At 43.9% G+C, this 26,326-nt stretch overlaps 1 protein-coding gene across 2 annotated transcripts in view; it reads right to left on the reverse strand.

The window, feature by feature from the left end:
* The window catches only part of LOC106600853 (neurabin-2), a 76,462-nt gene that overhangs the window by 18,088 nt on the left and 32,048 nt on the right, over positions 1 to 26,326 (reverse strand). For both annotated transcript variants that reach the window (XM_014192570.2, XM_045714995.1), the window contains exons 3-5: positions 4,495 to 4,627; positions 1,636 to 1,756; positions 1,423 to 1,527 (exon numbers count right to left, since the gene is read on the reverse strand). In XM_014192570.2, the coding sequence (XP_014048045.1) occupies positions 1,423 to 1,527; positions 1,636 to 1,756; positions 4,495 to 4,627 (359 nt within the window). The remainder of the gene's footprint in view (positions 1 to 1,422; positions 1,528 to 1,635; positions 1,757 to 4,494; positions 4,628 to 26,326) is intronic.

Consider the following 26,326-nt stretch of genomic DNA (forward strand, 5'->3'; position numbering starts at 1 on the left):
TTTTGATTAAACAGGGTACAAAACTGAAAAATAGGTGGCAAATTCACTTTGAACAAAGGTGCTTCCACAAGGGGAGACAAGAGTCCGATTGGGCACCCGATAACATTTCTGGGGCATCCCTCCCTCCCTCTCTCCCTCCCTCACTCCTTTGATTACAGTCCGTAGTGTTAGACAGCAACCTGAGCTTGGTCCGAGAATCAGGTTGGACCAGGTTGTTTTATAAATAGCCTCGCCGCTCCCTCACCGACACCGGCCTCTCCGGCTATCTCCCTAGGATCCAGGCTCATGTATTTACATTTACATTTACATTTGTCATTTAGCAGACGCTCTTATCCAGAGCGACTTACAGTAGTGAATGCATACATTTCATTTCATGCATTTTTTGTATTTTTATAAAAAGCTTTCAAATGAAACAAGCAATTTTACACACGGTAAAAAGTAGTTATCTTGACAATACTGCGTTCCAAAAGAGTAGCAGATTTTAACATTAAACATGTTTGGCTTTACCTTAGGCATCCCTCTCAAGCCCTGTACACTGAGAAGGGACAATAGCAGATAAGGTCAGCTCTAGCAGAGATACAGTGAGCTCAAAGTATTGGGACAGTGTGTTTTGTTTTGGCTATGTACTCCAGCACCTTCGATGCAGACGGTCAGCTTTAATTTGAAGGTATTTTCATCCATATGAGCCGTTTAGAAATGACAGCACTTTTTGTACATGGACTCTTTCTCCCCCCCCCCATTTTAGGGGCCCAAAAGTATTGTGACAAGTTCACTTGTGTGTATCAAAGTTATCAAAAGTTTATTTGGTCCCATATTCTTAGCACACAATGATTACATCAAGCATTGGATTCATTTGCTGTTTTGTTTGTGTAATGTAGCTAGCTAGCTAATTTGTCCTATTTAGCTAGCTTGCTGTTGCTAGCTAATTTGTCCTGGGATATAAACATTGAGTTCTTATTTTACTATTTTGTATTAAAATCAGGCTGTCCAATCTCTGGGTGGCTGTGATGTGAAGACATGGAGAGACGTCTCTGCTCGCCTAGCTACACTACAGTCAAACTGCCCCGCCAATTAACACAAGGACCCACACAGGCAGTTAATAATGCAGGAGAGAGGGATATGAGGGGATTAGAGGTGGGAATGGGGTGAGAGGGATTCCAATTGTGATCCAGTCTGAAGGGAGGTAGAGTTATGGTACTTGGGAGCAATAGTGTGTTTGGTTCCCCATCACCAGTCTTTATACAATTCTGTATCTAGACCCCCTTCTCTCCAATCCCATGCTTAGTTTCTCATAACAGATTTTGTCAGGGTACTGTTGAACCATATTTGACCAAAGTGCAGGAAATACATAATAGATACTGTACCAATAGCTTGATGTTGAAACAAAGTGTTTATTGACAGCTATTGAGTGAGGGTTCTTACTTGACAGTGCCGTTGGTGTTCCTGAGGACGGAGGCAGCAAAGGCCTGGGTCACGCCCACCAGACTGGTCCCGTCCACCTCCACGATCAGGTCATTCACCTGGATCCTGCAGGGGAGGGAGGGAGTTATAGTGAACAATGGGAAAAGAGGATGAGGAGCAAGCAAAAATATATATATTTTGGGATACACTGCTGTAACACAGATTGTTCAGAACCTTTCATCTCGGTGTGCAGCTCCTCCGTCAGTGACCGTCTTGACGAAGATGCCCAGTTTCTCCAGACCCATGTCCGCCCCGGCACCCATGCCGATGATGCTGATCCCCAGACCGTCCCCATCTGTGGAGAAGAGGGGATAGGAAATGGGGAAATAACCTCATAAATATGAGTGTCTTCCCAAGACAAACTTCCAAAAGGACTAATTCAAGGTAAGTTGGAGCACTCAACAAAAAAAGAGCAGAGATTGATTTATTTTTGCTCCCTTTAATCCATTGTTGTGTCTCAATGGGCCACTAGGCTAGAAGTAGGAGCTAAGTGCAGTGGTCACTGAGGAAGACGTCAGCTTGACGTCGAAACATCATTGACCTGTTTGCATCCTGTACAATGGATTAAAGTCAGCAAAAATAAATCACTCTGCTCTTTTTTGTTGAGTGCTCCTTTTGGAAGCTTTTCTTGTTAAGCCATTCTCATGATTTTTGTCATGGTTGTTAAGCACCCCTCCATTCCTTTGTTTGCTGAAGCGAGAAGGCCCACCTGAACTCTAACCTCATAAATATGTTCCCTTCCCAATGTAAGGAAATAAATTGAATAAAATGGCGGACCTTGACAGAAAGATACAGAAGCTAGCTAATGCTATTACGCCACTTTGTATACGCAGGCATTATCCGTATTAGAACCCAATTAGCCACTGCTAATCTAGTGTTATATAAATCCAATAAGGAGATAACGGGCAACTCTGGATTCATTAGTGACCACTACGGTGTTCGCTCGTCATGCAAATATATGTGGCTAGCAGATTTGTGAGGAAAAAGATAAAGGTTACTTAAAGACTTCAACTAGCTAGTTGAAGCAATTCGAGCTCCCGAGTGGCGCAGTGGTCTAAGGCACTGCATCTCAGTGCAAGAGGTGTCACTATGGTTCCTGGTTCGAATCCAGGCTGTGTCACATCCGGCTGTGATTGTGAGTCCCATAGGGCGGCGCACAATTGAACCCAGTATCGTCCGGGGTAGGCCGTCATTGTAAATAAGAATTTGTTGTTAATTAACTGAAGGTAAAGTATATTTACTGTAAATAAGAATTTGTTCTTAACTGAAGTATATATATATATATATACTTCAGTTAAGAACAAATTATATATATATACATACACACACAGTGGGGGGGGAAGTATTTGATCCCCTGCTGATTTTGTACGTTTGCCCACTTACAAAGAAAGGATCAGTCTATAATTTTAATGGTAGGTTTATTTGAACAGTGAGAGACAGAATAACAACAAAAATATCCAGAAAAACACATGTCAAAAATGTTATAAATTGATTTGCATTTTAATGAGGGAAATAAGTATTTGACCCCCTCTCAATCAGAAAGATTTCTGGCTCCCAGGTGTCTTTTATACAGGTAAAGAGCTGAGATTAGGAGCACACTCTTAAAGGGAGTGCTCCTAACCATAGCTTGTTACCTGTAAAAAAAGACACCTGTCCACAGAAGCAATCAATCAATCCGATTCCAAACTCTCCACCATGGCCAAGACCAAAGAGCTCTCCAAGGATGTTAGGGACAAGATTGTAGACCTACACAAGGCTGGAATGGGCTACAAGACCATCGCCAAGCAGCTTGGTGAGAAGGTGACAACATTTGGTGCGATTATTCACAAATGGAAGAAACACAAAAGAACTGGCAATATCTCTCGGCCTGGGGCTCCATGCAAGATCTCACCTCGTGGAGTTGCAATGATCATGAGAACGGTGAGGAATCAGCCCAGAACTACACGGGAGGATCTTGTCAATGATCTCAAGGCAGCTGGGACCATAGTCACCAAGAAAACAATTGGTAACACACTACGCCGTGAAGGACTGAAATCCTGTAGCACCCGCAAGGTCCCCCTGCTCAAGAATACATATACATGCCCGTCTGAAGTTTGCCAATGAACATCTGAATGATTCAGAGGACAACTGGTGAAAGTGTTGTGGTCAGATGAGACCAAAATGGAGCTTGTTGACATCAACTCAACTCGCCGTGTTTGGAGGAGGAGGAATGCTGCCTATGACCCCAAGAACACCATCTCCACCGTCAAACATGGAGGTGGAAACATTATGCTTTGGGGGTGTTTTTCTGCTAAGGGGACAGGACAACTTCACCGCATCAAAGGGAAGATGGACAGGACTTGGACTTGGAGAAGATCTGCAAAGAGGAGTGGGACAAAATCCCTCCTGAGATGTGTGCAAACCTGGTGGCCAACTACAAGAAATGTCTGACCTCTGTTGCCAACAAGAGTTTTGCCACCAAGTACTAAGTCATGTTTTGCAGAGGGGTCAAATACTTATTTCCCTCGTTAAAATGCAAATCATTTTATAACATTTTTGACATGCGTTTTTCTGGATTTTTTTGTTGTTATTCTGTCTCTCACTGTTCAAATAAACCTACTATTAAAATTATAGACTGATCCTTTCTTTATAAGTGGGCAAACGTACAAAATCAGCAGGGGATCAAATACTTTTTCCCCCCACTGTGTGTGTGTATATATATATTTTGTATTTATTTTTAAATGTATTTAATGGAACCTACAGACTTCACTGAAAATGTTTAGCTACCAGTTGTAACTTTAATAGTTACAGTTAAATGTTTACAATTAATTCTTTCTATTTATGTCTTTCTGTTATACTGGTTTATGCTATTGAACTCCAAAATGACAGTCGTGTGCATACATTTTACCTATGTTTGGGCCAGCGGGAATCAAACCCACGGCCCTTGGTGTTGCAAGCGCCATGCTCTACCGACTGAGCCATGCAGGACTAACAATATACTGTGAGGTTCAGTAGGGTTCTGTAATGCTCTAGAAGATTCCACCAGGTTTTTACCTTTCTCCAATTCCACAGGGAAGAGGTCCAGTCTCTCCACCCTCTTCTCCAGCTCGTACTCAGCCGACGCCGCCATGGGATCCACATCATCATTACGCCGGTCGTAGTCCTCATTGGAGTATGTGGTGAACACCTGCCAAAAGACAAAAAGGTCATAGGTCAGTTCGACACACACCAACACGCAAGGTTTACACCACAACAGGTTTCCCATAGAGAAGACGTCCTCTAGAACAGTGGTGCATCCTCAGTTTTCCTCGTCATGTTAGTCATTACGTATCTTAGAGAGCTATTTAGAACTTGTCTGAAATGTCCAGATCAACTAGCCCATGTTTGCTAATGTTTTTTTTAGCCCATAGATGTTGTAATTTTTTTGTCACTCAAATATCACATGAACACATAGACGTGGCAAAATGTATAGAATTGCAAGAAAATTTGCAACATTTCCTTTGCATCCCATGACAAAATGTGGAGAATTACAGAAAATAAGCTTCAAACCTGTAAAATTCTCTCCACCCACAAGAGGGGTGTGAACAGTTTGTGTCATGAACTGTGCTTGTGCCCATAGAAATAGACGTGGGGCGTGCACAGGATGTTCCCCGATGCTAGAAGGGGGGCCCCTGAGTGAAAAACTTTGGGAACCCTTGCTCTAGAAAATGATCTACGGTCAGTTTAGCATGTTCACCACTAATGGTTAAGGATAAGACTACGGGAAGAGTAAGCTGATCCTAAATCTGTGCCTACAGGCCTCTACCCGGAGCTAAAAGGAGAGCCAGGCAGGCAAGGCGCTAACAGGGCGGAAGGAGATGCCTCCAGTAGCCGGACAGACAGGGGTGGTGTTATATACGGCTCGCTGATACAAACACACACTCTCATGGCTTCTCGCTGAGCTAATGGCTTCTCATCCAACCTAATAAAGTCTATCTAGTTTAATGTGTGTGAGTGCGAGAGAGAGGAGAGAGCGTGTGTGTATTTAAGGCCTCTCTCCTCCCTCTGCAGCTAGCCAAATTCACTCTGGCAGCGAGGACATACTTCTGGGGGGTGTTGGAGTGCCATGTTACGCTGGCAACTTGTGGGTGTGGAGAGCAGCGGTGAGGATGCTCCAGTGAGCGGCTAGGTGGGGTGTATTTTAGTGCTTCTCAGGCGATTTATATTTAACAGGGGGATGTATTTTTCATAACTTCCCATCCTGCATTAGTGTATTAGAGGGGTGTCCGGGCAGGTAGGGGCGTTTTTTTGGTATGTGTTCTGCTGTCAGAGAGATGAGGTTTAATATTTGAAATGGGGTCATGCACGTGGCCGTGGCTACACACACACACACAGGTCATGGAGTTTCACATGTATTATTCATATCATAAATTGGGAGGAATCCTTTATTCAGTTATTTGATTTGATCCAGGGTTGCCATAACAACATTATTAATATGCATTTGTTATTTCCAGAGTAAAAATTAGATGAACAACAGCTCTAACAGAGTTATCCACACGCGTGCTAAGAGGGTCAAGTATAAATAAGGTGGATATCCTCTTGCTGAGGTTAAAGGATAAACATAACCCTCAACCTTTAGGATTTTGAACTGCTAGAATTCTAACCCCATATCCCCTAGTGGCCTGGTCCAGTTCTATGCTATCAAGGCCCAGTGAGAAAAATTTGCCCAAAGACATCTTTTCAACGTCTTGTGCTCATAGGAGGGGAGTAAAGAAGGTAGATGGGGCACAGATGTGAGAAATAATTAAAAGTAGGCAACAAGGGAATTGAGTTCATCAGCTGGTCAGGGGAGAATGTAATGAGCCGTGTGGTATTTTACAGGAACTGGAGGTTTACTGTGTGAGAGGCAGAAGGAGAAGAGGCGAAAAGAAAACATGACAAACAAGGTTTTGGAATTCAGCATTGGTTCAAGTCATTGGTTCAAGTTTCAGCGTTCCATAGAGTGACACGAACACCGTCTGCCTCATAAGCTCTTACGAAAAGAAGCCGAGACCTGACACTTCAATTTTCAAGCTGATTTATTTGTCACATGCACAAGTACAATGAAATGCTGAAATGCTTAACTTAATAACTTGCAAGCCCCTCCCCAACAATGCAGGATTCAATATCAAAATAGTACAACTTTTAATTATTATTATTTTTTAACAAAATGACAGGTACACCTAAATAAAGTGTAGGAGTGTGATGCGTCTTCTTGTCAAGTGAAAGACGTCACCTTATCAGCCGCTCTATTCAGGGCTGCTAGTAGGTGTGTCACGTCCCTCTGCTCCAAAAAGGCAGACGCATAATTACTACTGTGCAAGCCAGATCACTACCCTTAGTAAATACCAATACCTGTTAGCTTTCTTTCACACCAGAGACGGACTACTTATCACAAAGCCACACTGAACCAAACCCAACCGTAAATCAACATGATTTTAACTGATGAGGGCCCAATTTACATATCATTTGCATAACACCTCCCGAATGGAATATAAGCCTACAAACTATGCCTCTGATTTTACAGCTCATTTCAGCCGGTGAAAACCGAGCAGCGCCATCCAGATGTTTAAAAAACAGAAACATTTCGTCCTAAGACAGCTCTGGATAAGTTACCTTACACTACACCATAGCATAAGAAAAGGAACAGCCATTTCAAAGCACATAAGCCAGAAGTGTGTTTTCGCATAATATCATATGATTGGCCCTATGTAGCAGCCAGCGAAGATGATTTTTGTCTCTCCAGCTATTAGATAACTACAACCAGACAGTCTATGGATATGTCCCAAATAGCAACATTAAAGCAGCCCCCCGCACCTCTCTGATTCAGAGGGGTTGGGTTAAATGCAGAAGACACATTTCGGTTGAATGCATTCAGTTGTGCGACTGACTAGGTATCCCCTTTCTCTTTCAGAAAGTATTCATTCCGCTTGAGTTATTCCACATTTTGTTGCGTTACAGCCTGAATTCAAAATTGATTAAATTGATGTATTTTTTATTCACCCAATTACACACAATACCCCATAATGACAAAGTGAAAACATGTTTTTAAAAATGTTTGCTAATTTATTGAATAAGAAATACAGAAATATCTAAATATCTAATATCTCTGTCTGTTGGAAAGCAGACTGAACCAGGTTTTCTTCTAAGATTTTCCCTGTGCTTAGCTCTATGCGCTATTCCGTTTCTTTTTATCCTAAAAAAAACAACCTAGTCCTTGCTGTTTACAAGCATACTCATGATGCAGCCACCACCATGCTTGAAAATTTGAAGTGTTGGATTTGCCCCAAACATAACATTTTGTATTCAGGTCATAAAGTTAATTTCTTTGCCACATTTCTTGCAGTTTTACTTTAGTTTTAGTTTTGTTTCCAACTGGGTGCATGTTTTGGAATATTTGTATTTTGTACAAGCTTCCTTCTTTTCACTCTAACATTTAGGTTAGTATTGCGGAGTAACTACAAATCCTCAGTTCTCCGATCACAGCCATTAAACTCAAACTTTTTTAAAAGTCACCATTGGCCTCACAGTGAAGTCACTGAGCGGTTTCCTTCCTCTCCAGCAACTGAATTAGGAAGGACACCTATAGTATCTTTGCAGTGAATGAGTGTATCGATACACCGCCGAAAGTGTACTAATAACTTCACCATGCTCAAAAGGATATTCAATGTCTGTTTTAGTTTTTTTACCCATCTACCCCTAGAATGTACCCTTCTTTGTGAGGCATTGGAAAACCTCCCTGGTCTTTGGGGTTGAACCTGTGTTTGAAATTCACTGCTCGACTGAGGGACCTTATAGACAATTGTATGTGTGAGGTATAGAGACGAGGTAGTCATTCTAAAATCATGTTAAACACAATTATTGCACAGTCCATGCAACTTATGTGACTTGTTAAGCACATTTTTACAGTATTTAGGCTTGAATATTTAAAGTTAGAGGGATATAGAATGATTGGGTCAGTCAGAGAAAATAAATAAAATAAGCATAAAAATCCTTAAATATCCCATAGGCCCTTTCTTTCGCAACCTTGTTTTTGACCTCTCCCTCCACACACATCCCATCAATCTCACTCCCTCTGCCTAGGAGCATCAATATTTTATCAAATGCATTGTAATCTTGACTCTGCTTTTCAAGAATATCTCACTTGAGCTCTCTCAATGGCTTCCCCACTCTGTGTGAATACCATCACCATGGTCACGTGATGCCCGTCGCCATAGCAACCCGCAGCTTGGCAAATGTTAGTTTGACACCAGTTTCTCTCTCTCTCTTTGTCTCCCTCTCCCCAGGCTGCAGTAAGAAGGCAGTTTTTCCCCCAGTCTCAGCATCTCTCTCGGTCTAGACTTCAGGGAATTAATTTTACACATACACACTAACACGCTTTTTAAAACGTGCACGGCACACACATTTGAAAAAACCTGTGTGTTTTCAGTGTCTCCACTATCATGGCGTATTGCTCAGTCAAATTGTGAACATCGAATTAAACTATTTGACATTTGAAAACATAATGTACAATAACTTTGACAATATGGCCGAATTAGCAGAAGCTTCAATAATCGGGCAGAACATAAAAGATACTGCCCGCGCTTACTCGATATGAAAAAGCTGACCAGCTCAATGATATCTCTATACTAATCTCTATCTTCCTATAGAGTCAATTATGAAATGTGCTGTACTAAAATTATAATGGACAAAATCTAAGTAATGGCTTTTAGAGCTGTAATAAGAATGAGGACAGACACAGAGAGGTATGTACTGTAGCTGTTAGTAGAGCATAACGCTTGCAATGCCAGTATAGTGGGTTTGATTCTTGGGACTACTCGTAGGTAAAATGTTTGCAAGCATGACTGTAAATCGCTTTGGATAGAAGCATCTGCTGAATGGCATATATTACTGAACAAAAATATAAACGCAAAGTGTTGGTCCCATGTTTCATGAGCTAAAATAAAAGATCCTAGACATTTTCCATACGCACAAAAAGCTAAATTTCTCAATTTGTGCACAAATTTGTTTACTTCCCTGTTAGTGAGTATTTCTCCTTTGCCAAGATAATCCATCCACCTGACAGGTGTGGCATATCAAGAAGCTGATTAAACAGCATGATCATTACACAGGTGCACCTTGTGCTGGGGATAAATAAAGGCCACTAAAATGTGCAGTTTTGTTACAACGCCACAGATGTTTATCTTTTCAAGTTTAGGGGGCATGCAATTGGCATGCTGACTGGAGGAATGTCCACCAGAGCTGTTGCCAGAGAATTTAATGTTCATTTCTCTACCATAAGCCACCTCCAATGTCATTTTAGAGAATTTGTCAGTACGTCCAACCGGCCTCACGTGTAACCAAGCCAGCCCAGGACCTCCACTTCCCGGCTTCTTCACCTGCGGGATAATCTGAGACCAGCCACCCAGACAACTGATGAAACGGAGTAGTATTTCTGTCTGTAATAAAGCCCTTTTGTGGGGGAAAACTCATTCTTATTGGGTGGGCATAAGGGCATAATTACATTTATTTCAATTGACTGATTTCCTTATATGAATTGTAAGTCAGTGAAATTGATGCATTATATTTCTGTTCAGTATATTGGTATATAGGCCATATACCACAACCCCCCCCCGAGGTGCCTTATTTCTATTATAAACTGGTTAGTGGTTACCAGCATGAAATACAACATGAGAATGAGGGCGGACTGAGAGAGCAGATTGCAGGTGACCTCAGAGATCCAGATATGACCAGTGGAAAATGAACACAGCTTCCCAGCATGATTTCCCAGCCATAAAACACCAGCCAAATGCAAACCAGTAAAGAAATACAACTCTACAGCTGAGAGTGAAGTTATTGTAGTGAATAAGGGTGGCTAAGATAGTTACTGTAGCCAACAATTTTCCGATAATGTATCCATGTAGATGTGCAGTTAGCCTGTGTGCCTGACTAGCTCTACATTCACCAATGCTATATTGTCATCTCGCCAAAGACACATAATGACACGTAGCAAAATCAGGCTAGCAAGCAGGCTACTGTATAGCACACAGACGTGAGTAAATCCTTTTGATAGTACAGTACGAGAACCAGTCTGAATTGTGGGCCCTGCTCTGGCCTCATCCCGAGCTGGCAGCTTGTCCTAGTCCCCTGCCTGCCGTCCCTCTGGAGCTGTACATTGATACAAGTAGCCAGCTGTGGCAGGGAGAGTGTCCGAATACCCATACTTGCGTTCTAAATAGTAGACATTTAGGGTATGCAAAAATATAACGTTTCATAGTTTGACATTTCGAACATTTAGGTATGCTTTAAAATGCCAGGATGTCATACTCGTTTTGGCTTTTCATCTCGTAGAATTCCGCGGCACGCTATTGAGGAAGATAATCTTATTTCGAGATCCCACGTGTTTGACAACAGCTGATAATCACATAAAGCGACGCGCTGTACCAAAATGAACGAATGGCTGGAATCGACGCAATTGTGCATTAGATTACGCATTCTCAGTAGGATGAGCCTAATATGGTGATATTTTGCTTACGGCATTCGTTCTTACTAAACAGTGTGTTCTAAATAGTATGAAGTAGGATTAGCACACCCTATAGTAGGGAAGACAGATTTACACTTCCATGGACTAACCCGATTCAGGGGGAGACCGAGAGAAAGAAAGAAAAGAGAGAGAGAGAGAGGGGGGGGGAATGAAACAGATGTTCTGGTTGTTTTCAGTTTGTGGGAGCTGTTCTTAACAATGTATACAGGATCAGTTATTATTTCATCAATCTCCCAAATGGTTGAGATGAAGAATGAGGGTAAATCTCAACCTAGATCTGTTAAGGGTTAAGGGCAACCCCACCTTCAGCGGGTTACTTAGGGAGATGGGTAGAAAGTGCCTGCGTCCCAAACGGTCCTATGGGCCCAGATTAAAAGTACAGGGAATAGGGCGCAATTTGGGATGCAAACAAAGACCGTGAGGAATGTGTCTGGGCTGACCACTGTGTTTACCCATCTCCTGGTTCATGCCTTTCAGCCATTCCACAGGATTTAGTTGGCATGTGGCTGGCACTACGCTAGCAGCAGCATAGCACGTTGCTAATGCTAACAGCATAGCAATAACAACCATAGCATAGCCTGTTCCTTCTCTCTCGGCTCTGCCCAGCTGTATGTGTACTTCAGTGTGGTGGAGGGGGTGTGGTGGCTGGCTGGAGTGGGAGTGGTGGAGGGAGAGTGAGACATGAGGTAACATTCAGAAGGCGAACACCACGGACAAATGTATGTAGAAGCTCTGGCAGTCAGCAGTTCAGAATCCAGGGAGGCGGGGCAGAGTTTGTGCGTAGGTTGTATTTCACTAGCAGTTTTTCCTTTTTTAAAAAGAAGCATATGGTTTCATGCGCCTTAAGAGCGATGAAAATTGGGCATGCCGGGCCGATGTTTGACACTGTTTGCCTGGTTACCATGCAACACACACAGACACACACACACACACACACACACACACACACACACACACACACACACACACACACACACACACACACACACACACACACACACACACACACACACAGCATAGCTCTCAGCCAGGCCTGTGTACACAGGGAATGTGACTAGAGTATTTTCAGCATCCCTCACGGAGGAACGCCATATAAATGCAATCAGTTTGGGCAACCCGCAAAGAGAGAGAGAGAGAGAATCCCGGAGAAGGCCAGCATCCCAGAGAAGGCCAGCATCCCGGAGTCGCCTCTTCACTGTTGACGTTGAGACTGGTGTTTTGCGGGTACTATTTAATGAAGATGCCAGTTGAGGACTTGTGAGGCGTCTGTTTCTGAAATTAGACACTCTAATGTACTTGTCCTCTTGCTCAGTTGTGCACCGGGGCCTCCCACTCCTCTTTCTATTCTGGTTAGAGCCAGTTTGCGCTGTTCTGTGAAGGGAGTAGTACACAGCATTGTACGAGATCTTCAGTTTCTTGGCAATTTCTCGCATGGAATAGCCTTCATTTCTCAGAACAAGAATAGACTGACGAGTTTCAGAAGAAAGTTCTTTGTTTCTGGCCATTTTGTTTCTGCCCAAAAATGCTGATGCTCCAGATACTCAACTAGTCTAAAGAAGGCCAGTGTTATTGCTTCTTTAATTAGAACAACAGTTTTCAGCTGTGCTAACAATTGAAAAAGGGTTTTCTAATGATCAATTAGCCTCTTAAAATGATTAACTTGGATTAGCTAACACAACGTGCCATTGGAACACAGGATTGATGGTTGCTGATAAATGGGCCTCTGTACGCCATTGTAGATATTCCATTAAAAACATCTTAGGGCTAGGGGTCCTGCTAGCGGGACAACTTCCGGTGAAACTGGAGGGTGCGCAATTCAAATAAATAATATGGATTTTAAACATTTATGTACATATGTGTCTTATATCGGCTGAAAGCTTAAATTCTTGTTAATCTAACTGCACTGTCCGATTTACAGTAGCTATTACAGCGAAAACATGCCATGCGATTGTTTGAGGATAGCGCCCTACATCAAAATATTTTTCCACCGGCACAGGTTTCATACATTGACAAATAACGATTAAATATTCACTTACTTTTTGAAAATCTTCCTCTGATTTGTCATCCAAAGGGTCCCAGCTATAACATGTAGTGTTGTTTTGTTAGCTAAAATCCTTTATATCCCAAAAGGTCTGTTTAGTTGGCGCCAGCGATTTGAGTAATCATTTCTACAAACTTCAAAGTGTTTTCTTTCCTATGGTACCAATTATATGCACATCCTGGCTTCAGGGCCTGAGCTACAGGCAGTTTACTTTGGGCACGTCATTCAGACAGGAAGTGGAGAAAAAAGGGGCCTAGGCCTAAGTTAACAATCAGCCGTTTCCAGCTACAATAGTCATTTACAACATTAACAATGTCTACACTGTATTTCTGATCAATTTTATGTTATTTTAAATGGAGAAAAAAATGTGCTTATCTTTCAAAAACAAGGACATTTATAAGTGACCCCAGACTTTTGAATGGTAGTGTACATTTAGAGTATCTGATTGATTTAGTTTAGCAACCAAATAGTTTCTTTTGGAAATAGTTTAAAACGATTAATAATTGAGATTCTGATTTTTTTTAATACATTGCTCAAGGGAAAACAGCAGGTATACGCCTTTAATTCAAAGCCCGAATCCCACATTATAACACCAATTTTGTCCCAACCACTATTTTACATTGCTGCCTTAGGCATAAAAACGTTAGCATAGCGTGCGAACAGCTACCACAGCAGGGGCAGGAGGATGCAGAGGAGGGTGTTTGCCTAGCTAAATAATCCACTTGGTGATCTGATAATGAACCTAAGGAGCCATGCTGGTTTTAACAGTGGAGGGGAGAGGGACCACGCTTCTGGGGTTTAGAGAGGGAGGAAGGGAGGGAGGCAGGGGGAGTGGGGAGAGACTAATTTGATGAAGATGTTTTCCTGTCTAGATGTGCAGGTTTAGAGAAAGATTTCCTTGTTGACTTGTTGACTTGATGTGACGATGTGTTGGGGATGCAGTCTGACAGCGCCCGCACACATGCGCACCATTAGCCTCAATCTGTCTGTATGTCTCAATCTGTCTGTATGTCTCAATCTGTCTGTATGTCTCTAGGGGGTTCATGTGTCACTACATCTGACAGCTAAGGGGTTGCTATGGTGTCACTATGGCGTCTGCCACGCCATGGCGCGATCGCTGTATCATAGGGCTATATTCAGCAGAATACGCTCAAGATTGACTCTGCGACAGTGTCAGACACTACTGGGGAACGACAGGAAGCACAACATGACGACAGGAAGTGGTAGATACAGATCGAGCTTGTGTTCCACCTCCCTTGTGACAGGCCTGTGTGTGTGCGCGCGTCGGTGTGTGTTTCCACTGTCAGACTTGTGTGGGGGGGGTATTCTCTTCCTGTGTGTGTGTGTGTGTGTGTGTGTGTGTGTGTGTGTGTGTGTGTGTGTGTGTGTGTGTGTGTGTGTGTGTGTGTGTTTTCAAACGTATCTTCAATAGAGCTTTTGGGTGTTTTCCTGAAAATATAAGCCACAAATAAAGCGAAAGCATATAGCCAGTTATGTCTCAACCCAAAGAAATCCGCCACAACCCACCATTTGGGAAACACTGGTCTGAATCACTGTACACTGTAGCCTGTATAGTAGGCCTAAGCCTACAGATAAACAGTGCACTATTCTAGTCAATTAAACCATTCAGAAGATGCACACACACCAGTTGGTATTTGAAACGACCGTTCACAGTTGAAACACAATAAATGCTTCATATGCCTTTCTGGGAATTACTTGGGTTGTACAGCAGATATGTTATCTTACCATAGCCAGAGGGAGGAACTGGCCAGTCTATTGTGTAAGGATGTTGTGCCACTAATGACATGGAGACTAAATCAAACCATTCACTAGATGCATTCTCAAAAGATGGCTTCAAAAACCATAAGATATACGTACTGTATACAGAGATCCCCTGGAACTAGAAACACAACCCTGTAGGATAGTTTATAGCCTATAGTATACATCACTGCATGTCAGTCTGATCTATGTACATTAAAACGTAGCAACTAGCTATAGCTAGCCATCACTGAGATGGCACATTCCTGTAGCTAGCATGGTTATCCTTGGCTATCAACATCACTGACACTAGCACAGACTATTCATTAGCTCCGTTACCATCAGGTGGCATTGTAAAGGGTTAGATTAGCAGTAGGACATGTAGTCGTAGTAGAACACTGCAGGCACTACAGCAGTTCCCTATGTAACACTGGGGATATATGTCAGAAGATATGTATGAGGTCATAGTATGTCTGGCAGGGTAGCAGCTACGAGCTATTAAATCATGTGTTGCTAATACTAGGTCAACACTCAGCAAGCCAAATCATTCATTAGATCCATTTCTATCATACAGCATGTCAAACGGCAGTTTTTTTAAAAACCGACAGACAGAGAGCGCTTTGATCTCCTAAAAGGGATGGAATCCACATGGAGACGAGAAAATCCCACGTTCCCTTCCTCACCGCTCTGCACCGCTCTGCACCGCTATGTCCACTTCCCTGGCCCCAGGCTCATTAGCATGGATAACCGATGAAGGAGTGAAGGGAGGGACAGACGCTCCTCTTTCTGTGATTGGTGGAGCAGAGGAGGAGATGGAGGAGAGGGAGCAGACTAGCTGCAGGGCTTCTGGCTGTCATCGTCATCAACACATTGAGCTAGCCAGGGCAGGGTACCAGGTTTGAGACCAGACCAGGGTTGAAGACGAAATCAGACTTTGGGCAAGATTCAAACCGAAACAACAACGTGGCTCGTGTACAGCACGTAAACATCTTCTTTTTTTTTTGGAGCTGAAGGAAAGCATTCATATAAATAACGTGTTGAGTTAATTACTGTATATGATATTGGCTGACTTGAATATCGATTCATACCAGGGCTCAAACCAGATAAATGCATGACACGTAGTAGCTAAACCGCAGTAGCTAAGGACTGTGTCTGAGGCCATCGAGCTGAAGCAACGTTCAATTTCCTGTTCAATTAACCTTCTTTGGTTTTTTGTTTTACATTACACAAAAGGTCATTTGTCACAGAGTGCTTAGCCCCCCCCCAAAAAAAACCTGGAGGCTCCAAGCCTGGAGGCCTCAAACGACAACAGATCTCCCAATGTTCCAAACACCATTTGGGGTTAAAAGATCAAAGCTTAAATAAATGTTATTGATCCCATGATGTATGGCTGCTTTTAGTGGTCACCAATCAATAAAGCAATCACATTTCATTACGGTGTACAACCCAGCTGTAGCCAACTCAGTGGCCTTGTGTTTAGAGTGTCCGCCCTGAGATTGGGAGTTCGATCCTCAAAAAGGTCATAACAAAGACTGTAAAAATGGGACCCAATTTGCTTGGCACTCAGCATTAAGGAGATAGATCGGGGGTAAGGCCCTGTGATAGACTAGCATCCTGTCTGGTGGGGGTGTACTGGTACATCAAGCTGCCTCACGCTACAGAAACAGGAGATAGGCTCCTGCTCCTATGAGGCATACTTACTTACAACCCAGCTGTATGAGGAGGAGAGACGGCAGGGGTGGAAGATATCCCCTCATCATGTCCCTGTAATTACACTGCGTCTCGGTTGACAGTACCACTCTGTTGATGGATAAGGTGATGCAGCTGAATATGAGACTCAGTAACGCGAGTCATTTGGCAACACAATCACCGTCATGTGAAAATTGTCATGCCCGTCACAAAACAACTATCCCACTAGACAGCATACCGATAAGCACCATCATCTCTGTCACATAATCAATGCATGTCCAATCAACATTCAATATGACTCTTATATCCAATATAACAGTATTAAATTGTGGATTTGGGGCTTTGCACTGTTAGCACACTGCACTCTCTCATCTCTGCAGGGATTGACACACTGGAGATTGACAAGCGAATCCTCGGTGTTCTGTCTGTTTAACCCTTCTAGGGTACACAGATAGACAGACGACGACTAGAAATGATTGAACCTATACAAACATGCTGAGGGAGGGACAAAAGGAGTGTGAGGAAAGACGGGGGTGGGGGGTGCTGAGAGAGGGAGAGAGAGGAGGAGAGGAAAGACAGGGGTGGAGGGTGCTGAGAGAGGGAGAGAGAGGAGGAGGGGAAAGACAGGGGTGGGGGGTGCTGAGGAAGGGAGAGAGAGGAGGAGGGGAAAGTCGGGTGGGGGGTGCTGAGAGAGCGAGAGAGAGGACGAGGGGAAAGACGGGTGGGGGGTGCTGAGGGAGGGAGAGAGAGGAGGAGAGGAAAGACAGGGGTGGGGGGTGCTGAGGAAGGGAGAGAGAGGACGAGGGGAAAGACAGGGGTGGGGGTGCTGAGAGAGGGAGAGAGAGGAGGAGGGGAAAGACGGGTGGGGGGTGCTGAGGGAGGGAGAGAGAGGAGGAGGGGAAAGACGGGTGGGGGGTGCTGAGGGAGGGAGAGAGAGGAGGAGAGGAAAGACGGGTGGGGGTGCTGAGGGAGGGAGGGGAGAGGAAAGACAGGAGTGAGGGGTGATGAGAGAGGAGGAGAGCAATAGAGGGAGTGACGCTCTCCTCCTTGCTAATCAACAATGAGGAGAGAGAGAGAGAGAGATGGCGAGAGGAATGCAGCATTCCCTCTGTTCTAATAACCCCCTACCTCTCCCCAGAAGGAGTGAGTGAGAAAATGAAGGATAGAGCACTCTTCATTTCTGTTATTGGCCCTGTACATAATGAGAAACAGAGCGAGCAGTGAGAGGGTGAGCGAGCGAGCCGTAAGAGAGAGTGAGCGAGAACTAGGATGTGGATAGGGAGAAAGAGAGAACTACAACGAGAGAGTGTTTCTGGCTGTAAACGGCATGGCACTTGAGGTGTTTGTTCCTGGTCCCTCCACCATGATGAATGGGGACAGTACTGCAGGTCAGAGCGATCCACCATCGATTTTACAAATAATAAATGACAAGTCAACACGCAGAGTTGAACACTCTCCGTTTAGAGTTTAAAAAACAAAGGAATTAAGTGTTTTACTGGCAGGCCGGTTATCCATCTTTCTAATGGTGTGAGCCTTGCTAACACCTTAAAGTTTCCCACATTCTATCTCGATGGCATCTTTTGAAACGACAAGCCTTGCCCACCAAGAATCCAGCATTGCAGAAGCCACAATAGTCAAATGCCTCCCCAAAATTGCCCCCACTCCTTCTGCACAACCGCCATTGAAAATAGCAGGCCCTCAACGCACTACTACCAGCAGTAGTGTCACTGCAGAAGAGAGAGAGTGTATATGAATGTCTCCTCTCTTCTCTCCATCTTCCCTCCTCCAACCTGGCAAGAAAAAAAAACATCCGTCCTTGTATTGGAGGGGTTCTGAATGCTGCAGTGTCCCCTCCCTCCTCCTCCTCCATCATACCCCCCTCTTCCTCTCCTCCCTTCTCGCCATGCTGACCCAGTGAGCAGTACTGACGTCAAACTCCCCCCCCCCCCATTGGGACAGCCCCCGCCACTGGAGCAGCTGGACCAATCATAGCACCGCTACTGCTGCCACAGAGCACACTGGCTGTCAGAGACCGTCCAATCAGCTTAGAGAGAATGGAGGAGGGCTTACACACACGCTCACCAATATAACTACACACATACACACGCACATAAAGATACGAACACTCTCTCCTACATACTGGCCAGATGGCCACAGATACACATTAAGAATGCACAAATGGTCTCCCCCTTTCTCACTCACACACACACACACACACACACACACACACACACACACACACACACACACACACACACACACACACACACACACACACACACACACACACACACAGGCAGTCATTGAGCTATGTCTGATGAAGAAGCAGGGGCATGTCTCTCTCGCTTTTTTAGAGGTCATGTCCTTCTCAGCCTGCAGCCTTTTAATGATGAACACCCATAAACATCCCTGCTGCTGGTGTACTGTACTGTACTGTACTGTACCGCTGGTAGGGAACTACTACTGCACATTATGTCACAGGGAAACACTAGCTGTAGAACTGTCCACACATTGGGTTACTACAATGTATGTGTGTGTTTCCATCCAGTATACACTTCCATCTCAGCCTTAGCAGCTGTAAAAGACTGATTATGCCCTTTTGATCCTCACAGGTCCTTTATTTCTCGCTGGCCCCTGGACCGAGGCCGATAACGGGGGCATTACACTGACCAAAATGGCTGTCGTTTGGCCACACAAAAGAGGCTCAGTAGCGTGGAGGGAAAAGGATCAGGGGTCAAAAGGCATGCCGCCCAGCTTACCCCCCCAGGGCGCTGTCTCCGTCTCAGCCTCTCTGTCCCATTGACTGAGACTGGCTACTGCCTCCGAGGTCACGGCTGCTAGTAGCTACTACTGTTGTGCTAACTGTAAACTCTGCACAGTTACAATTATGTTAGTGAGAGACAACTCCCAGTGCTTCTAACCTACCGCTACTAGCAACAATACAGCTACTTTAAATGAACTACTAAATGCCAGACGGAGAGAAAGACCCACCCCAAAGCTTCTACCAGTTACAACAAACAAACCAATCATGATCTCTCTCCCCAAACCACTGCATCTCTACTTCCCCATCCCTCCTTCCTTCCCCTCTCCCTCCTTCCTCTCCACAACCACCCAGCTGGTTGCTAAATGTGTAGCTCCAGGAATCCCATTTAGAAAACAGTTAACCTAGCGCACACAGACAGACGGACAGACAGACAGACAGAGACACGCTTAGTGGCAAAATGGTCCCTCCTGTACCGTGTGGACCCCCCCAAAAAAAAAAACAGGACCCACCAGGCACACACCGAGGAGGGACAATAACAAAACAACGCATACATAATGCAGGAGCAGTGAGTAGGCTTTCTGGGCTGGATGAGTTTGACACCCAGAGGCAGTGATTACAATGAGACCATTTCTTTAAATGGCTGCTTTGAACAGATACGCAGTGAGGTGGATGCAGGACGGGTGGAGAAAAGACAGAGAGATCAAGTTAGAGGAGGACAGCGTAAAAGGAGGAGGGTCGAGGGGGAGAGAGGTGTGACAGAAAGCGAGAGGGGAGACAGTGGCACTAACTGACAGAGAGATAGGGAGGTTGACAGAGAGACAGCAGACCGAGAAAGATGGACTGAGAGGCAGAAAAGAGAGAGGCAGTGGGAGAGAGTGGCAGAGAGGGCAGGGAGAGGCACAGATCTCATGAGCAAAAGAGGGAAGGAGACAGAGAGTGAAAGAGAACAAAGATAGCAGTGTGCTCTCTCTCTCCCTCACACTCTCTCTTTCTTTCTAACCATTCCACAGGCTTCTAGCCAGTGGAAGACTATCAAAGGGACGTGAACAGAAAGCAAGAGCGCGAAAGACAGAAAAGCTCTCTCTCGTTTTTCTGTCTCTTTCCACTTCAGCCTGACCCGTTGTGCCCCTCTTGACAACCAACCCCCTGTGTTTCCAGCCAAAGACAGGCGCCATTTTCTCCCACGCGGAGGAGGAGAAGGGGAGGAAAATAGCCTTTGTGTCAGCAGCCTTAGCACTTCCTCTCCGAGACCAAAACAACCCTCTGGGACCGTCCTGCAGCAAAACAAGAACAATAACAAGACAACCAGAAGAACCGAAAAAGTCTATTCAAAGGATGCCCGTCACGTGAAGAGATGCACCTCACCTAAATAATTTGCATTATATAGAGGAAAAAACTAAAAACGGCAAAGATCGGCTGTCATCGGAGAAGAGGTACTTAGTGGAAATGATGAATGTGAAAAGGTAGAAAAAGAGGACAAACACACACGATGAAAGCTTGTCTTAAAAGGTCCTCTTCACCGTCCCCTCTCCTCCTCTCGGTCTTTTAGCCACGACATGTGAGAGCAAAAACAGCCCTGGAGGCCACTGAGCCAGAGTGACATTCCTCGCTGACGACAGCCATTTTGGGGCCAAACAATCACAATGTCGTCCAGAAAAGCCGTTCTCCAGGCGGAAGCTGTCTTAAAGTGTTGCACAGAAACTAAATGACAGAGAAATAGGTGTCAGTCTACCAGTGCTAATGGGGGTCATTGCTATGGAACAGACTTTATATGTCACAATGGAGTGTGCGTGGCGCACACGCACACACACTATTTATCTGCTACTCGGTATAAAAAAAAAAAAGACACTGACATTAATGTCAAAAGAATGAGGCGAAAGTCAGCTATGCCCCCTAACACAATTCACTTTTAGGGTAACACATTTGTAGCATTTGGCATTTGTAGAACAGAGTAGGCATTACAACCACCAAACAATTCAGGAAGTAAGAACAAAGCACCAAACATGATTTCAGATCATATCTACATCGTTTGAAGAAGAGACAGTGTTGGGTAACAACAGGGCACTGAGGACGACGGTATCACTTTCCATACAAACCTCTTCTATAGAATAAAATGTAAAATAGACCAGATAGACACATAGATCTAGAATTACCCCCCCCAAAAAACCAAATCAGTCAATGAGCCATTCCTACTTGGAAACAATTACCACACTTTGGTTGCGGTAATACCCAAGCTATTACTTATACATCTATGTTTGGCGCTGCCTGTTGCGAAAGCCGAAACACCTTGTTTTCAGTGCACTTCCTCCTACTCCTCCCGGGGCCTCTTGTAGCCCAGCTAGCTAAGTGACAGTAAAAGCTGTGCGTCACTAGCGCAACATGAACACAGCTCTCTCTCTTCAGCTCTAACTGCTGTTTCCTGCCTGCCCTCGGCTCTCGTAAACAAGTTTATATTGCTAAGTCTTTCATGACCTCGGCCCTCACAAGGCGTGATTAGACCTTGAAGTCAGCAGGTTCCTGTTGGATTGGCTTTTGAAATGGCCGTTGTGTTGTCACAATCTGTAACATGGTGATAATGGTAACAAATGGTTAAAGTAACCACCCAGTGAAAATCCCACTTCTAAAAGTTCATAACAAACACTTAACACTTAACCATTTGACAGTTTCCACACTATTTTCTACACTGGTCCATAGGGCTCTGGCCAAAAGTGGTGCACTACATAGGGAATAGGGTGCCATTTGGGACTTCGACATTGTGACATTATGTGCTGTGATTCCAATGGATGTCATGTCTAGCGAGCCGACTTCCAGAGAACATTCTTGTTTAAAATAGTGTTCCTTGTTTCTGTGAAACTGGAAGGAAACTGCAGAAGCATAAAAGCAACAGAGATGCCAGGGCAGTGGGAGGATGGATGGGAGGACCCAGCATGTTTTTATAGACATGATTACTTATGCAGGAGCATTTTCATCACGTCTTAGTCATCATATTCAGTGTTCATCGACAAGGTGATCACTAAGCAGTGAGCAGGGACAGCCTGCTATAAGCCATGACATGAAAGCCATCCATTGTAAGGATCACACACACGTGTCACATACTCTATGCCCCCCCCCAAATGTCTTACACGAGTTGAAATATAAGTACAGGGAAGCTGAATTAAGAGGGTTGTGTAAGAACTAGAGGTCGACCGATTAATCGGAATGGCCGATTAATTAGGGCCGATTTCAAGTTTTGATAACAATCGGTGATCGGCATTTTTGGACACCGATCATGGCCGATTACATTGCACTCCACGAGGAGACTGCGTGGCAGGCTGACTACCTGCTAAGTGAGTGCAGCAAGAAGCCAAGGTAAGGTGCTAGCTAGCATTAAACTTATCTTATAAAAAACAATCAATCTTAACATAATCACTAGTTAACTACACATGGTTGATGATATTACTAGTTTATCTAGCTTGTCCTGCGTTGCATATAATCGATGCAGTGCCTGTTAATTTATCATTGAATCATAGCCTACTTCGCCAAACGGGGGATGATTTAACAAAAGCGCATTTGCGAAAAAAGCACAATCATTGCACAAATGTACCTAACCATAAACATCAATGCCTTTCTTAAAATCAATACACAGAAGTATATATTTTTAAACCTGCATATTTAGTTAAAAGAAATTCATGTTAGCAGGCAATATTAAACTAGGGAAATTGTGTCACTTCTCTTGCGTTCATTGTACGCAGAGTCAGGGTATATGCAACAGTTTGGACCGACTGGCTCGTTGCGAACTAATTTGCCAGAATTTTACGTAATTATGACATAACATTGAAGGTTGTGCAATGTAACAGCAATATTTAGACTTAGGGATGCCACCCATTAGATAAAATACGGACCGGTTCCGTATTTCACTGAAAGAATAAACGTTTTATTTTCGAAATGATAGTTTCCGGATTTGACCATATTAATGACCTAAGGCTCGTATTTCTGTGTGTTATTATGTTATAATTAAGTCTATGATTTGATATTTGATAGAGCAGTCTGACTGAGCAGTGGTAGGCAGCAGCAGGCTCGTAAGCATTCATTCAAACAGCACTTTAATGCGTTTTCCAGCAGCTCTTCGCAATGCTTCAAGCACAGCTCTGTTTATGACTTCAAGCCTATCAACTCCCGAGATTAGGCTGGTGTAACCGATGTGAAATGGCTAGCTAGTTAGCGGGATGCGCGCTAATAGCGTTTCAAACGTCACTCGCTCTGAGACTTGGAGTAGTTGTTCCCCTTGCTCTGCATGGGTAACGATGCTTCGAGGGTGGCTGTTTTCGATGTGTTCCTGGTTCGAACCCAGGTAGGGGCGAGGAGAGGGAAGGAAGCTATACCGTTACACTGGCAATACTATAGTGCCTATAACAACATCCAATAGTCAAAGGTATATGAAATACAAATGGTATAGAGAGAAATAGTCCTACAATTCCTATAATAACCTCAACCTAAAACTTCTTACCTGGGAATATTGAAGATTCATGTTAAAAGGAACCACCAGCTTTCATATGTTCTGAGCAAGGAACTTAAACCTTAGCTTTTTTACATGGCACATATTGCACTTTTACTTTCTTCTCCAACACGTTGTTTTTGCATTATTTAAACCAAATTGAACATGTTTCATTATTTATTTGAGGTTAAATTGATTTGATTGATGTATTATATTAAGTTAAAATAAAAGTGTTCATTCAGTATTGTTGTAATTGTCATTATTACAAATAAATAAATACATTTTTTTTAATATTAAAATCGGCCAATTAATCGGTATTGGCTTTTTTTGGTCCTCCAATAATCGGTATCGGCATTGAAAAATCATAATCAGTCGACCTCTAGTAAGAACGAGAGCCAGTCACACTAGATTGTCACACTAGATAGTCTGACATTTGAGATTTTAGTGTGAGCTCTTAGACCAAACAAACAACTCTCCTTAAGTTCTGTTTGCATACCACCAGAGGTGTTGGGAACACTTTTAAAGAAAGTTTAAATGAAAAATTAAAACATAATAATTACTGTTCACTTTAAACTTCAAACACACCAAATATTTGAGACTTCAATAGAAGCCCCAGCAGCGACAAATACAATCCAGGTTTGTCTGTAATATACTAAGTCACTTTTCACTAAGGGCATGTCGAATAGGCAAAAATATGTCAAAACTACACAAAGTGGGGTGCAACAGGGACAGAATTTACTCTAGTTTAGAAATGAAAGACCTTGCCAGGTTGAGACAGACATTGAAAAGTAAAGAAAAGTCAGCGTTTGCTAGTATTATAGGGATGCACTATAGTCCTAGCGTTGCGGGATTGCATACGTAATAAAGCGAGCATAAACTGACCAACAGCAGTACCAGCTGGCGTGTAGCTACAGAGTAACAGAAAGAGCAGAGTAGTTGTAGTGACAGGCGAGGAGACGGTGCAGACAGCTTGAGGACAAGTGGAGAAAATAATAAGCGCTTTCTAAAAATGGAGGATGTGGGAGTTCCAGGCCGCCACACCACAACCTCGCCATCAGAGTCGGTCTATGGAGGGGAAGTGGGCTGAGAGAAGCTGGAAAGAGGAATGGGGGTGAGTGTGGATGTTGGGGGGTGGAGGGGGGGGGGGGTGCGCATTTGGAGGTGGGCTCAGTGTGAAAAGGAGGATCCTTCTATAGTTTTAATAGGCAGGTCCAGCCAACACTGGAGATTCAGCATGATAACAGAGAGAAAGAGAGAGAGAGAGAGAGAGAGAGAGAGAGAGAGAGAGACATGTCAGGGGTTCAGATAAAGTGTTCAAGTGTCCGAGAGAAGGGTGTAAAAGGGAGAGGGAGAAATTGATTGGCTATGTGCGTGAGAATGCACTGTGCACCTCATTAGACTCCGCAGTCTGGGAGGGACATCCTGAATCAACACCCCTCTCTTTCTCTCCTTTTCCCTCCTTCCATTCCACCAAACTCACCCTGGCACATATCACCTCTATATACATCACCTCATATATATCGACCTCCCTCCCTTCTACCCTCACTCCACTGGGCAACGACTTCTGCTCCTCGCCTTTCCCCCTTTTCCTGGCGGGCGCGGTTCACACTTCCACGTGCCCTCGTAGGCATCTGTCCCAAACACCAGGAAAACATGTCGGAGAGAAAACACAATAACACTAACAGCAGACTCTAGCCTAGCTTCTTTGTGTCTGAGAAAGTCATTAACTAAGCCTGTATCCAAAAGGGCTAAAAGCCTCCATGTGCTGTCCACAAAAATAAAAATCCCTCACAATGCACAGTAGCTGTAACATTGGAGTGTTGACTACATGGTATCTTTCAGAGCTGGGCTCAATTCCATTTCAATTCAGTCAATTCATGGCACATTTCTTCTTTTTGTGACTTTTGAATTGGCTCAAGAGGGACGATAAAGAAAGATAAAGAAAGACACACAGCGCGAGAGACAACACGATAAAGAAAGAGAGAAAGCAGTCAGTCAGAGCCAGGTAAAGAGCTAGAAAGAGAGGACAAAAAAAATGGCGCAAAATAAAGAGAGCATTAGAGAAAGGAAGAATGAATGAAAGCAGCAGTTTTGAATCATGGCTCAGTATCATGTTGAGACAGAGACCAGTGTGTGAGTCATAACTAGTGAGGGGGTTGCCAGTTGTTCGTTCCCCTGTTGTGACCTTCCTTGGACAGCCTCTATAAGAACTAGGCTAAATCAAACCCAAGCGCTTTAGAAATGGTGGATTGAAAGGTCCAGTACTGGCAACCCTGCTCGTTGCTTTTAGGAAGAAAAAAAAAGTGAGACATAAGCAAGTCCTGCTTTAGATGGCATTGGTGTTGATGTCTTGGTAAAGAGGCAGCTTAAGCGTGGGGGTATTGTGCAGGAATGCATTGACAGACAGACAGACAGACAGACAGACAGACAGACAGACAGACAGACAGACAGACAGACAGACAGACAGACAGACAGACAGACAGACAGACAGACAGACAGACAGACAGACAGACAGACAGACAGACAGACAGACAAGTGAATATGATGTCAGAGAGAAGGCGTGTGTGTACAGGGGAGAGGAAGAAGAAGCTATGGCTCCACCTCAGACAGAAATTCTTA

Source organism: Salmo salar, chromosome ssa03, assembly GCF_905237065.1.
Source record: "Salmo salar chromosome ssa03, Ssal_v3.1, whole genome shotgun sequence".
NCBI lineage: Eukaryota > Metazoa > Chordata > Actinopteri > Salmoniformes > Salmonidae > Salmo > Salmo salar.